The following is a 15,204-nucleotide window of genomic DNA, read 5'->3' on the forward strand; positions in this document are numbered from 1 at the left end:
TGGTCACAGCTCTTTTTACACTGGTATTGTGTGAAAGGATAATTATATTCCGGGTTACAAACTTTTTAGGACTGGGTCAGTCTCCTCTATCTGGGTTTTGAAAAATGGCCAGAACAAAAAGCTCTGACCCATTGCACCTATGCAAATTGCTACAAGTTTTCACTGGCACTGTCGAATTCAAGCTTCTTTGCTCATGTTGGTAACATCTGCTCTCTCTCCAGCAATTGTAGGTAAGGTGAGTCAGCACCTGAAGAGGCTGGGTGCTGATACCAAAGGGAAGTTCTCCACTGGAAAAAACTATTTGTTACTGTTTCTTCAGTGGCATGAAACATATACCAATGCCATGGTCATGTTGCAGCCTGAGCATAGGAATGCACCAAAGGTAAGTGCATCTCTTCTGTAGGAAAACTAGCAAGGCTCACTTTATTTCCATTCTGGTTTTAGATGAAGAAAAAAGACAAAGCATATTAATTACTGCATTATCTTTATTTATCATTCATTTGTTACACTGAAAGCTTTGGATAGGCAAGTTGAGTCTAATATCAGTTTTGTTCCAGTTGGAGAACATGGCTACCATCACAAAAGCATGCAAAGAAACAAGCCGTTTCCATGCAGCAGAATTGTCAAGATCCACACTAATAGGTTTTCTCACAGATTTTCATGCCCAAAATGCCTGGAATTCCTGCATCGGCACAGCCATCTATTTCTGCTAGAAGAAAGAGGAAAATGAAGATGTTATCAGTGACAAGATCCCTGTGTATCCAGCAAGGAAAAGTCTCCTAAATACACAAATTTCAATCCCCTATTTTAATAGGGATTCCTGTTTGAGGCTCTTGTTGGTCTCAATGGATGCTGTGTACAACTTTTACGGTGTAACTCAAAGGGAGGAAATGTCTATACAGCTTTGAATCACCCTTGTGCTCCTCTGTGCCCATAACCTGCATACAGCAGGCAGCATACTGGCATACAGTAGGTGCCTTGTGGGAACCTCTATGATTGGGGCATAAGCTGGCTACAGCTGCTACACAGTGGCTTCCGACACCAGGTAAACCACTTCGGAACAGCTGTTCCAGATATTTAGATACCTAACAAAAAGCAGTGCTTTATCAGGTTTTTTCAAAGTATCTCAGAGCATTACCCTTTTGATCCTGCTAGGTAGGTTACTCCTCTCTAAAACAGTGATATGTTCCCGTCTTAAAGGTACCACAGAGACTTAGGTTTAAAGGACAGAAAAGTGCTTATGCACTGTAAGAAAGGCATAAAGTTCTGATCTTGTAACGTACTTTCAGTCTTCTCAAGGCGGTAGAGAGGCAGATCTGCACAGAGTTGTTCAATGGCTTTACCGTAGATAAGCCAGTCTTTGAGATGCCCAAAGATGGAATGGCCAGATTGAAACTGTACCCACACATTATTTGGAGAGTATATTTTCTTCATAGTCTAAAAAGAAAGTGTTAGACATGATCAGTGAAGTAGCTTTGGTTTCATTCTCCTAGGACACCCTTTAAGAAAATCCCAAAATCTAAAATCACTTTCCTCTGCCTCACAAAGCTTTAGCTAAAGAAGCTACACACTTTTAAAGGAAAATAAATATTTTCAATCTATTCAGAAACAAAAGTTCGCTAGGTATGAATTCTGCCAACATAGCAAAGTTGAGCTGTATTACTATCATAAGTTATATTAATTGGCAGTAAGTTTTGCTGTAAACGTGCTACTGTTAGGCTGTCATAAAATGGGCCAGAACTCAAGTTCATCTCCAGGCAATACTTTCAGTCACCTTCATGAAGCCTTTGCTTGAATAGGAAAAGTCAAAATCTGGTCAAAGTAAGTTGATTTCTAAATTCTGTTCTGCAAACAAAATGATTTCAAGTTATGCCAAGCTCAAAATATCAGCATGACAATGAAAAAAGGAACCGAAATGAAAAGTGTCTGAACTCATATTGCAATCACCTCGAAATAGTCAAATTACATTAATTCCAAGGACAAGGGATGTTACAGTTCTAGTCACAATGGCAATCCACTATAAAAGTCACAGGGTGCAGGGGGGCATGATCGATCATTATCTTAAAAGAATGTTCTATATTATATTCCCTTGAAGTCCTATCTTCTCAGTTCTGCTTCATCATTGCGAACAAAGTAAAAGACATTCCTAAGGACAGCTGTTCTTAAAGGCAGAATGAAGGGCGTCCATCACACCACACAACTCTTATACAGTAGCCTTTCTCTCATATACAGTACAGGTTTCACTAAAGTCACCTCTTTTTCAAAAGCCAGGCGTCCGATTTCTTGCAGGTCTGGGATGGATTCCTGACTTATTTTCATGATAAAGCAGGCGTTTCTTGAAAATAACCTTGTTGCAACATAGCCCTGTGATTAAAAAAAATTATGGTTAATTAATTAAAAATGGCTACCACTAATATTAGTTGATTCTTTCTGCTCTTTAAGACAATCTGGATGAAACACAAAGTGGCTACAGAGGCTACTATTGTGAAACAACTTTGCATTTATATTGTCATCTTCGGGGAATGGAAGCAGCCTGCCTACACTAACATCTGTCCATAAGACTGGAAGTATCTTTTCTGACAAACTTCTGCTGCACTTGCTATACATAAGCAATGGCAGCCCATCCTCGGCTCTGACCTCATTGAGGTCAGTGACATTCTTCTCACTTCCATGAACTGCCACCAGAGCTTTCATTACAAGTCTTTTAAACTGCACCATCATAGGGGTGAAACAGAGACAGCCTAACAGGAAGAAAGGTGATGAGTCTTCAAAGAAACAGTGTCTCAGGACAACTAATTACGAGAATACACTAAAATAATTTCCGAGTTTAAAAACATCTTCAGAGATTAAGTCTAGGCAGATTCTTAGATTTACTTACACGTGAGTAGTCGAAAATGGTATCAGAGGAGTACCTGCCAGAACGGACATGGACTTCAACAATGTTTTCCTCATTGTGGATAGTCATAGTTCCAGTGACATAGCCATTGACAGGGTTATGCAGGAGATAGGTCTATGGTAAAAAATAAAAAACACAAAATCATCGTTCATCATCTGTCTTGCACCTTTAAAAGGTACAACATAAACAAGTGCGCTCTCTCAAATAAAGAAGTTTAATTGCTTTACGTAAATACTAAATCCCTAAACAACCCTCTAGTGGTCTCAGGAGGCCCTTGAGATGGAGATTAATTATGCAAGAGTGCATCAGGGTGAGAAAGGAGGGGACAGGTCATCACTGCAGGCTAAGGAAAAACATCATGGGGCATCCCAGCCTATGTGTGGCAGCAGGGAATGACAGGAGACTGCAAGTCTCCAAATTATAGCTTGAGCTAAGGGGTCCTGTGCCTGCCCCCCCTGTTTCTTGTTATTGTGCACCTGCACAGAACTGCCTCTTTGGATCATATGATTTTCACCTTTGGCAAATGCTGTTTTTCCTCTCACTTGGCAATAAGCATCTTGTTAGTTTCTTCTGTGCTTTTCTTCCTATTATATCCACCCCCTGCCCAGGGATCCAGTACATTTAAAAAAAAATACATGCACTAGGCAGCTTATCAGTCTACTTACATCCAATGCAGAAGTCTGAGTCCAAAAGACTCCCAGCAAAATGAACACTGCAGCCTGTGAAAGGAATAAGCATTCTTACTCAATAGAAACACCAGGCAGTGCCATAAAAAAACCCTCAGTTTGTGAACTGAGGGGAACAGCTGTAGCATCAGTTTGAAGAGTTACCCACTTAACATGTATTAGTTGAGAACAATTACAATTCTTCATTGTAAAATTCTTGCTACTAGGCTCTTTTTTGCCTGTAATTGAAAAGGTAGAATGATAACCACTACACTTTATATTTTTCAAAAGTCCTTCCTTGATGCCATGTTACTACTTGATGTGCCTCTACAACTGTAATTATTAAAATCATAACTAAATCCTCCTTCTGAATTGTAGTCAAGTTCTGCACTCTGCTCAAATGATGCTCCCACTGACTCCAAGGGGATTATTGTACACTCAGGAAACACAAGTTTCCCCCTGGACAACCCAAAGAAGCAATACACAGATCATATTAGTCCCAGTACTGTACCACTTGAGTGTCATCTTCTCTATGCTTTTGTTTCTAAAAATAAAGAACTTTTCATAATATAACTTCAACAAAAATGGATATACTCACAAATCCGTTCATTTTTCTTTCAGGTAAGATCAATAGGCTGCAGAAAGTAAGAATGCAAGAAAATCCCAGGGACCGTCACCTTTTATATCTTGCTGGACGTGTGAGAAACACTTGACAGAGCTTTTCTTCATGACTCAAACAAGCCCGTATCTACATACCACACTGTGGTAAACCTCATATCTCAATTTTGGGTTGACACAGATAACCTGACCCCAATATGTTAAAAGCACTCAGTAAGTCAGCTTGTGTAAAATCAATCACTCTACAAATGGCTATTATTTACTTGTTTGAACTTTAGAGGAGTTCCCACTCTTGCTAGTTCTGGTTTTTAAATATTTAATTCTGGACAATATCCTGTTAAATGACATCAGGAATAACTCTGCTACTCATTCATACAAACTGCATTTTGTCTTCTAAAAAATAACCCCTAACCACCTGATAGTCCGCAGACAAATCCTGGAAAGGAATATCTACGTCACCATAACCTACATGCCAGCCACTGAACAGACCAATTCTTCAGCCATTTCTTCCATCTCATGTATGTATGAACGCTTAACAAGAAGTGCCACTCATTTTTCATCAGTTACCATGATGTATCTAGAACATGCATTGAAGTTACAGATGTAATTAGGAATAACAACTGTGCTTCACAAGACGATCTGGGTAACCTCTAGCCTCCTCAGCATACAAAGGAGTGACATGAAACTTCAGAGGACGTGTGATTCGCACAAGGTCACAAAAGGAACGGGATGGGGATTCCTCCTTTAAAGCTACCACTGTTTTCTGTATTTTATGAAAGTGTCAATGACCACATGGTATTGCCATGAGAAGCCTTCTCCTATGACTACAACCTCACCTGGACGACTCCTCATCTGTGACTCCAGGTCAGCCAGTGCCAGAACCTTGACAAATCACACTACTTTCTACTAGAAAGTCATAGCTGAGGCCTGTTCCCTTCTAATAAAACAAGAACTCAGCCTAAGAGCCAACACATTTCTGTAATCTTAGTCATTGGAAGAAAGGTGAAAGAGATTGTATGGAAATCTCTCTGCAAACAGGCGTCAGTGAAAAATGGAAATTGCACACATTTGCTTTATTCCACCTGACTCTATACGGAAACTGTTATCTCAAGTGTAACAAAGCTTTACTGCTAATATATCAGAACACATATAAACAGATATTGAATTGTGACAAGCATAGTCGGATTAGATTTATTAGATTAGATTGATGTTACCCTCCTCTTGAAAGCTGACTCTGCCCCTTCATCTCAAAAGATCCTTTGTTTCTAAGATTACAGATATGTCAGAAACTCAGAGTAGATTTCAGCAGTCAAATAAGCCTTTCACAGCAGAAGCATTCAGGCACCACAAGATGAAACAAAAAGCTTTACTAAATTTTAAATGCTTTTAAACTAAAACTTAAATTAACTTTCTATTAGTCATTATGTCTTCACGTGCTCACTACTTTTGAAAAATACCCAAGAAGCAGGAGCTTGTGCTTTCTTAAGCATCGACATGCTTAGGCACAGCTAAGAGCAGAGCAACACACAATCAACGGTTATTTAGTGAAGGAGGATTACAACCATAGCTACAATCTCATGATTTTCACCTTACATTGGACTGACTGAATTTTGCTGATCCAATCAGACAAGACCACAAATCAAAGATTTATTTCTAAAAAGCATTTGACTAATTAAGATTATTGCAAGAGAGAACATACCCCTAGTTTTCTCAGGCAAAGCCTAGCCGTACTTCCAATAGGAAAGTACGCCTTCAGAGGCAAGACTACCCATGACTACACCAGAATCCTCTAAGCACCCTTCTATATTAAGTAACTGAAGTAAAGAGCTGCGCAAGAAGGGCTATAACCCACTCTAATTTCACTTTTGCCAGTCCTCAGGGAGAGTGAGGTTTCGCTTAGGAAGCTGTGGCTCAGAACCCCTTCGTGACCATGAAATTTCACCAGGATGCCCACATTCTCAAAGTAGTCTTCTTGCTTTTGATACTTTTATCGAAGTGAAGACTCTCAAACTTTTCCCCCAATAAAATCAAGTTTTACTCAACTGTTATGCTTGTAGTCATGTTGGTCCTATCAAGGAAGCCAGGAAAAAGTAGAATTTGAGTAATGTTCATAAGAAGTAATATGTTGTTACAACACAGCAACACTTGTCACAGAAAACTTAATTTCTCTTCTTTTCGTAAGGCCAAATATTTTCAAATACATTCTAATTTATCCTGATGAAACACGATCAAGCTACAAAGTTACTCTTAATCTACATAAGTAAAATTGGCAGAAGAATTCGACCTATTATTTGGCACTGTCTTGCACTAAAAATCATTTAAACAAAAGAACCTTGAACAAATTAAAAGAATAATTGCACAATTTCAGTTCCTGCCTGATTACCAAATAGGGATTTTAACACATAAGGGAGATGGATTCAGTCAGGTTAAGGTGAGATTATGCTATCACCATAAACTCTCCTGGTGACTCATGGGGTCTTGCTTCCAGGTACTTTTCATAAATATTTACTTTATCAGGGAGTGAGCAGGTAGTGGGAGAAAAGTAAAGAATGAAGTAACACCTCAAAAAAAAATAAAATCAACAAAATTCTCTATGCTTGCATTTGCCTTTGGCTGGGCATGCCACACATTAGGTAAAGATGGGGTGACACAGTCTAGAAAAATCCGTGTGGCACAGGGACAGGTCAAGCAGAACTGATCACATTCCATAGTTAAAAATAAATTAGGCTTCCAGGACAAATGCAGAAACAATTTTGGCAGCTTTATTCTTACCAAACAGTAAGGCATAGAAAAACGTGTGAAAATGTGTGCACAAAATGACACACTGAGAAAAGGGTTAAAACTGGAATGGCTCTTAGCCTTGGGAGCTTGCTGCACAGTGGTACAAGAATTTAGTATGGAAACAGAATGCATTGAGCACAGCTTTAAAAGTGAGAGACAAGCTTGTATTGGAAAAAGAACAGGGTCTTATACAGTAAAAGCACCCCTCCCTGCCTTTTTTCCTGGCTTCTACTATTGTAATCACTTTCATAAGCTATTCTTAATGTCAAGTGCTGTAGCTGTGCATGTTTGCCATACAAACTACTCAAGCAATCAGAAGTTGATGGAAGACCTGGAGAGTCAGGCTTCCAAGCATGACGCATTACTGTAATGGCCAAGTTGGCTACGGTTGTTGGAAGAAAAGGACAAAACTGCTTTCCAACTCATTGCTAATGATACCGCAGGGATTAGCATTATACATTCAGTTTCTCAATGCCTTTCTTGAGAACTAGTCAATTAAATTTCCAGAGACTGTGAGAGGATTGTGACAAACAAAATAAGAATTCTATGTGTATCTTGGAGGCTAAGGACATACGTGTCTCCATTTGGCATCCACAAATCAGTCCGATTAGAAGAACTGTAAATCTTTTCCCTTAGTAATTTGTTACTTTCACTCACCATATTTTACAACTCCGGCAAATTGCAAAGTGGGTGCCAAAATAGATGAAAAACAGCTCTCCACTCAGTGCTGGCAGACTGCTACACCTCCTCTGCGCTCACGTAGTCCAAGCAAGGCATCGGTTAGTAGCAGAATGACAGCGCACGGCCCTGCCTGGTCTAAGTGAGAACTGGGTCTCACCTTTTCAACTCAAGTAAGACTCCCTGGCTTTTCCAGTAACAGCCGCAACAACGATCCTCAGCAATTGAGGACAGTGGAGAACTCTGTTCAGAGACAATTTATAATGACAGAGCTGCCATCATGCCATTCTGGCAACAAAAAGGAAACTTAAGTGCACAATTAGTATACAGAGGGACTTACAGAGCTGCTGTTAAATAAGCAGCATTTTTGGAGTATGTAAATGAGCACCTCTGAAAGTGCATCTTCTTTAATAGGTACAGCTAAGAAACAAATCCACATTATCTGAGACATATCTCTGTTTAATAAACAGAAATGGACAATATTCCTGATCAAAGAGAGTTGGACATTTATACTGGCGAATTAAAAACCTAAACATTTTGCAAAGTTTCTGCAACAAACAAATAAGTTCTTATGCCATGGCTCTGTATATAATTATCAAATTCAGAGAAATATTAAAGTATTTCTAAATAATAGTTGACATAAAATGCCTGTTGTTAGTGTTCCTCCCTTACTCATTTTTTGTTATTTCCAGTTTATGGTCCCTTTCTAGAATTAGCCCTTAGTCCATAATCAGTTACTGCTTTTCTGAAGAGGCTCTCTGAAAATGTATGGGCCATGCCTGAAGACTGGAAAGCAGATTCTAACTGAATGAGCTCAGAAAGGAAGGTTAACAGAACTCAGTAATCCCTTGATTTAGAAACAGCCTCATGATTTTTAGGGACCGACTTAACATTTTTAACATAGCAAGATTACCATCTCCGTTGATTTAAAAAGATGGTATCAGCTATGGATAAAATATTAGGCCGAGTCCTTAACCACATAGGCACAAAGCGTCACTACAAGTTTTATTAGGCATCTATAGTTCTGACTTTTTTCATGTAAAAGTTACTATAAAATACATTGAACATACCACGACAAGTTTTTTCATCTTCCTTTATGTAATGAATTCAATTATGCTGGTATCAAAGCCTCCTCTTATCAGAGCACTTCCAAGAAATCCGTCACGGTTCTGTGAACACAGGACATTTGCCAATAAGGTAAACGCATTTTAAGATTTAACTTTGGGGTATTACTGTATAAAAAGTAAGAGTACACATCAATTACCAGCAGATCTTGCCTCGCCTACCATCAAAATGAAGTTCACTGTAAGTATGTATCACTTTCTTATAAAACTGGACAGCTTTAAAATTATTTTGAGTCTTTCTTGGTGCCTAGCAAACTATTACTGATTTATGCAGGGATTAGAGTAAAAATAACAAATGGGTCAGGACAGCATGGGTGAAATTTCACTTTTGGCAGTGACTTCACTCTATATGCCTACTGAAATGTGAAAAAGTAGTGCTCTGGTTACAAGGGTGAGGTGCACATATAATATATTGAAAGGGTAATATTCTCTCATTCACAACTTCGATGCAAGTCAACAGTCTCAACAAGTTATATAAAGTTATGGGACAGCTGTCTGATGAGAGCATAGAAGAACCACAAGACATAAGAGACTCCCAAGTGCACAACTGGGAAGCATGGGTATTTACAGCAGCCTGAAATTGTTGCAGGATAAATTCCAAAACATTAGTGATAAATACTGAGTCACACTTGGATCTTTCTCAAAAATCCTCCTTTGAAGTAGATGAAATTTGTGACAGATTCAATATTAGAGGGATGGTCTCCAAGAGAATAATTGTTCACAGTAATTATTATTACAAAATAATTTATTATCATATTAAATCTCTCAAATATATCAGCAGTAATTTTGACAAATTTAAGCAACAAGCATGAGTTGCTGAAACAGTACAATTTTATAGATGGGTAAAAGTGTTTTACATTACATTTTTCTGTACAAAAATGATTGTGTCTACCCTTATACTATTAGCCCTGTATTCAGAGGCATCAGATCTACTGCAAGGATGCTCAAGTCCCCCTTCTGCTGTGTTCCAAGTACAGAGCTGTACTACGCACCCACATTCCAACTCTTCACAACATGTGCGCATGCACATTGACATTGCATGGGTCTGCCCTGTGCCTGAAGTCAAAAGCTCAGGGTGAAGAGTTCACTCTTAAACAGAATATTTCAGACTACCTTTTCCCAAGGAGTTTACTGAACTGGGGCTGGACATATTCTAAAACCCACTGTGTTTAAATTATCATCTTCTTACCTGTGCAAAGTGTACTGCTGAGGTTAAGAGTAATTTGAATTGGTGATTTGATGTAAGCTCATTCACAAAAAATTCTGCTGCATATTTAAATACTCTTCAGCTAGACCCCACTTCAGAAAAGTGCTAAACATGTACAAAGTTAAACAGGAAGTCAAAGTTATTTTAAAACAGCAAATAACTTGATGCAAGATAAGCCATCACAACAATAAAGTGTTGCGAATCTCAAATGTTTATTTCAGATTGTGATTGTTTCTCTTCTTGGAGTTTTCCTGGCTCCAGCTCTTGCTAACTGGGTAAGTATAGAGCTACACGCAATTATACACTGCTGCCATAAGAACTAGGGGACTTTAGCTATAGCCTCCAAAAAATGTATTTCTGAAAGTGAAGCTGTATTTTAAAATCTGATTCTTAGCAGGAAACTGCATTTTTTTTTATATATACCAAAGCAAGTATTTCAGTGCTTGATATATCAAGGGAAAAATAGACAGTTGCTAGATACAAACCCAAAGTCTATCTTGAGATTAGCATTAACACTGAAAATAATCATGGAGAGAAACAAATATTAGCACAAAGGATCTGACCAAAAAAATACAGTGAAATACTGTAAATAACCCTCTGCCTGCAAGTTCCAAAAAGAACAATAAGGAATTATCTCACTTTTCTTGGAAATTTTTCTTGCAAGCTTCACTCTGAATAGCCAGTTTAGTGTTTAGCTTTAAAGGAAGTTCTCCAGTGTTCAAATGAAAGAGTGCCATTTCCACCTGGTCTAACAGGCATTCTGTACAGGGGGGAATAGAGCAGTAATGTTAAAGCTTGTCTGTCTTTATAAGGTGGATGCATCAGACATGAAAACCAAGACTAGATAAAGCCTGAATGCAAGGTTTGACACAACCATACTAATGGCTTCCCAGCCTCCCCTGTAAGGCCAGAAATTATCTCCCCTTTTATCCGATCTCCAAGAGCAATACTGTCCCAGAACATGGTTACTAAAGCTATTGTTTTGAGTGAAAGACTACTGGGAATCTACAAACCTAAACCCTTATCCTTTTTAATCTCTTACAAAATTCAGAACAGCAAGGAAAACTTCAAGGTGTACAACAGTGAAAACTCACACGAGACTGACAGTGGGATCAGCACTGACTCCAGGGAGGGCCCTGAGGACTGGAAATCTGTCTGGGACCCCGAGACTGTAAGTGGCTGCCACCATGGCTGAAAAAAAAAAAAAAAGGAAAATAACCAAAAGGTTTTTGAAAAACACCTAAGCTTCAAAACTTAACAAGATTTTAGAGGAGATGCTTAAAAACATGCTCATTTAACCATTTTGTTTCTGCTGTACCACATGCCGCACTGATGCTTTCAGCAGTGAATTCCTTCACCTGACCTAAGCAGTATAACATATCATATACATGGGATCACTGGAGAAGGCAGTTTACTTCACTCTTTACTGAAGTCCCTTGTCAGCCTCCATGACACATTTACCTAGCAATATAATTGAACAAACAATATTTTTCTTCCCTGTGATTATTTGTACTGTAAAGCCTTTTATTAACCAGTGCTTCTCTGGCAATCCACTTATCTTTCACTGTATATTGTTTGCAACAAAAAGCTTTTTTTATTTTAATAGGGCTACGTTGCAACCAAGGTATTTTCAAAAAACACCTGTGTCATTGCTAAAATGGTGAGGAAGTTTTTGCTCAATAAACCATCTGCTGCATCACCTCAAGGATACGAGGTAAGACAATGAATGAAAGCAGTAATCAATTGCCTGTGAAAAGTAAAAAAAAACACAGAGGACAAAAGACTCCAAGAACTGAAGACAAGTTTCTCAGCAGGGCTGAGACACTCAAAGTTCAGCCTTTCAAAAGTTACATTGCACTTTAATAACTCCTTCTCCATCAAAGATGTGCATTTGGATTCTGTACTCTACTTTTGGTTCTTCTAAATGCTGTTTTCTGGGTTTGTTTCTTTGATGCTTAGGGACCTGGTCCTTACCAAATTCCACCCAGAGAGACTCGCTTCATCATCTCAAGAAACAGAGTCCAAAACTTGCGCCCATATGGAAAACACATTGAAGATCTGTGCAGAGGAATTCCCAGCTACCGTGCTTACCCAGCTGTTGGTGAGTATACCAATAACAGTGTTTCATATACCAAAATAAAGATTAACAAAATTATGAAAGAGGTTTAAGTGAAGATGAGTAAGTTCATTATTGGAATCCTGTGGTTTTCTATGACTTTTTATAGATCAGTGAATGCGTCCATAAGGAAAAGCAGCAGGTCAGTCACTCTTTGCATACAACCTGGAGACCAGGCTTTTTCAGGAAGGTTTTGAGCTCAAGCAGTTGACACAAGTCTGAGTATTTCAGGCAGCTTCATGGACATACACCACTTACTACCACAGGTCCTGCCGCAGCATGATTTAGAGACTCAAAACCCAATTTGCAGCTTAGATTTGTTTAAAAAGATTGCACTGATACTTGTAGTGTAACTTTAGAAAGATGCAGCTCAATTTTCAAGTGACATTTCCTAGTACATTTCCAACATTAATTTGGAAAAATTCCAGCTACATTGTTCTCTTATTTTCTCAGTCCAAGTCTAATCAGTTTTTCCTTTTCTTTCAGGATCAAACTTCTTAGAGGAAGATCTTTCATGCTTCAAAGCTGAGATTAATAGACTGCCTGTCTATTACTGTGATTAATTACTCCTGACAAAGTTTTGAGGAAGAAAATTCATAGAATTATGTACCCCATGAACAAGACTTTTCTCCTTGATAATCTTCTCTTGATCACATTTTCAATCATTTATCTGTCTCTTCTGCTCTGTGTGAAGGCTATTGCATCTCAGTAAATTTTATCATCAACCTACATTGGTTTGTGCTGTATTTTTACAAATCCTTTAAAAAGTGGAAGCAATTCCAAAGACAAGCTGCTAAACTAGCGTTCTTGCAAAATCCCAATTTTGGCATTTAAATCTCATCCTGCACAATTTCCCAGTGAGATTTCATGTGTTGTCTTAAGCAATTATTCATCACTACTAAAAGCAAGTGGCACTATACCTACTGCATTAGCCATATTTAAGATAATACAGTCTGAAGTCCAGATTTACAGAAATAAGTATATCAGTTGTTTTCAACTTTTTATTAACATACTAAGTATTATAATAAAACATTATAAAAAAAGCAGTGCAATGCAATATGGCCAATTACAAATAGACAGATGGACTATTGCTCTGATCAACCCAGAAATCAAGCTGGGAATAACAGAATTAATAAGTGTATTAAATGCAATTTGGAGTTGAATACAGATGTTACTATGTTTTAGAAATGTTTAACACATGAAGCAAAAAAGCATATCTAACCAATTACAACTTGGAAATTTGAAGGAGTCAAATTATAGTTAGGCCAAAACTAAGGCCAAAAAGCTGGAACTAGTTTCTTAATCTAAAACAATCACTTCAGTAACTCAATCTGTCTGGAAAATACCAGGTCTTCACCTTCCCTCCTTGCCCAGAGGCCCTTTTATTGGAGTTTGAAAGGGGTTACTCTAAGACACACTTTACACACTCAGGAACAGTCAAGGGTTACTCTGGATAAGGGATGCCACAGCCTGTTCTGTTCAGGAAAGTGGTTTTTTGGGGGTCTTTTAATAGTTAACTGATATTAAAACCAAAGCAAAACTGCACCCAAATATATTTTAGCAATCATATGGCTGCAGCATTTAAACAAAAGTTCCTGTGCGACTCGCCCAGGATTTCTGGAGAGAGTATCTTCTTCTTTTCCAACTTTACACTGCATTTCCCCAAGATAAAGCAGGCACAGCCCTCTTACCCTGTCACATGTCACTGGGACATGTCTTCCTGGGGGCCTTTGAGCTCTTGAAGACTGTGGGCCAGACCATAAACAGATGATGATTTAAAGTCCCCCAAGACAGGAGGGATCTGATCCGAGCAGGGTCTATGGCACAGCCTCAACTGTCACAGCTCTGCATGCAAAGAGGTCAGCAGCCTTGCAGGGATATAGGGATACAGGGATACCCTCTACCAGGCTTAAATCACAGAGCTTGGAGTCACCTTGGCAGGGAATACCAGGGCACAGATGTTTCCAGAAAGGGACAACACCCGCTCCTTAAGGCCAAAATTTCAACAAGAGGGCACAAAACATTTGCAGCAAGGTCTAGCTTCTTGCAAAACTACTTTAGCTTCATACACAGAGATTCTTATTTTTACTACAATATTATGCATTGTGATGCTTCACACAGCTCCAAGCTTTTTTAATTCCATGAGAAGCTTAAATTAACCTTGTGCCCCACAGTAATGATTCAAACTTTAAAGAAGATGGGGAGCTACTTGTGAATCAGTGAAGCAAAGTATTTGCCTTTTCCAAACTCAAGGAGTTTAATTGCCATATTACATTCTGGCACGTTTCTTGCTCTAATTGGCATATCACTACATTTCACAGTGTTCATTATTCAAATTTAAATTGATTCAGGTTTAGATTGAGTCTTGTTCTTTTCCCAGTGAAAAAGCAACTGCAGAGTAGAGACATGACAAAGACCCCAGCGAACCTGAACAGACATCAGTACTACGACTCTCGAAATGTCCGTGTAGGTACAGGGATATACAGATATTAACAGTGCAGAAGACTGGAGCTGCTTACCTTACAAGAAAAGGTCCTTCTGAACAAGGATGAGGCCTGAGCTTTATCACTAACACAATTTCCATGATCTGTAACAACCACTGCAGTAACTCTGTCTGGAAAATACCAGATCTTCACCTTCCCTAATTTAAAATTGTAATTTAAACTCTGAGGGCAACCCATCAGCATGCCACGTCAGCATTACAAAGTGACACGATTTTATCCTCAGTCCTATTGCTCTGATTTTTCTCTTGTCCCTCAGCAGGCAGAATATGAAGATAAACACACCTGAAAGAGTAAACAGAAAAAAGTTCAAAAGAGTGACTTAAGTATAATGAAAAAGTCACAACATAATATAATAAATGTATCTGAATACCCTCGTGTGTTTTAAAACAAATTTAAAACAAAGAACCTGATTTGTGAGGGAATTTAACACAAAAATAGATATTCTGAGGCACCGACAGCAGGTCTAACACCAGTCTTTCGGAAAAAAAAAATACTTCAACAGTATAAATTTATTCAACAGTAAATTAATAAAGCTGGAATGGCATAAGCATGCGAGGGCTGCTCCCACCAAGGCGGGAGGCACAGCAGCCCCAGCCCTCACAAGGGTTTTCCCGC

At 38.6% G+C, this 15,204-nt stretch overlaps 1 protein-coding gene across 1 annotated transcript; it reads right to left on the minus strand.

The window, feature by feature from the left end:
• Nucleotides 1–635: 635 nt before the first annotated feature.
• Nucleotides 636–4,171, minus strand: GKN2 (gastrokine 2). The gene is made up of 6 exons (XM_009704249.1): nucleotides 4,160–4,171; nucleotides 3,562–3,615; nucleotides 2,879–3,010; nucleotides 2,254–2,364; nucleotides 1,284–1,437; nucleotides 636–709 (listed from the first exon to the last, which is right to left on the minus strand). Exons 1-6 carry the CDS (start codon nucleotides 4,169–4,171, stop codon nucleotides 636–638), a joined length of 537 nt encoding a protein of 178 aa, XP_009702551.1.
• Nucleotides 4,172–15,204: the final 11,033 nt, after the last annotated feature.

This window comes from Cariama cristata, unplaced genomic scaffold (assembly GCF_000690535.1).
Source record: "Cariama cristata isolate BGI_N322 unplaced genomic scaffold, ASM69053v1 scaffold2487, whole genome shotgun sequence".
Lineage (NCBI taxonomy): Eukaryota > Metazoa > Chordata > Aves > Cariamiformes > Cariamidae > Cariama > Cariama cristata.

Coding starts and splice junctions, on each gene's coding strand:
- GKN2 (XM_009704249.1), bottom strand. Junction 2,365..2,878: donor CCATTTTCGACTACTCACGT/GTAAGTAAATCT, acceptor TTTTAATCACAG/GGCTATGTTGCAACAAGGTT. Junction 710..1,283: donor CCGCCTTGAGAAGACTGAAA/GTACGTTACAAG, acceptor TCTTTCTTCTAG/CAGAAATAGATGGCTGTGCC.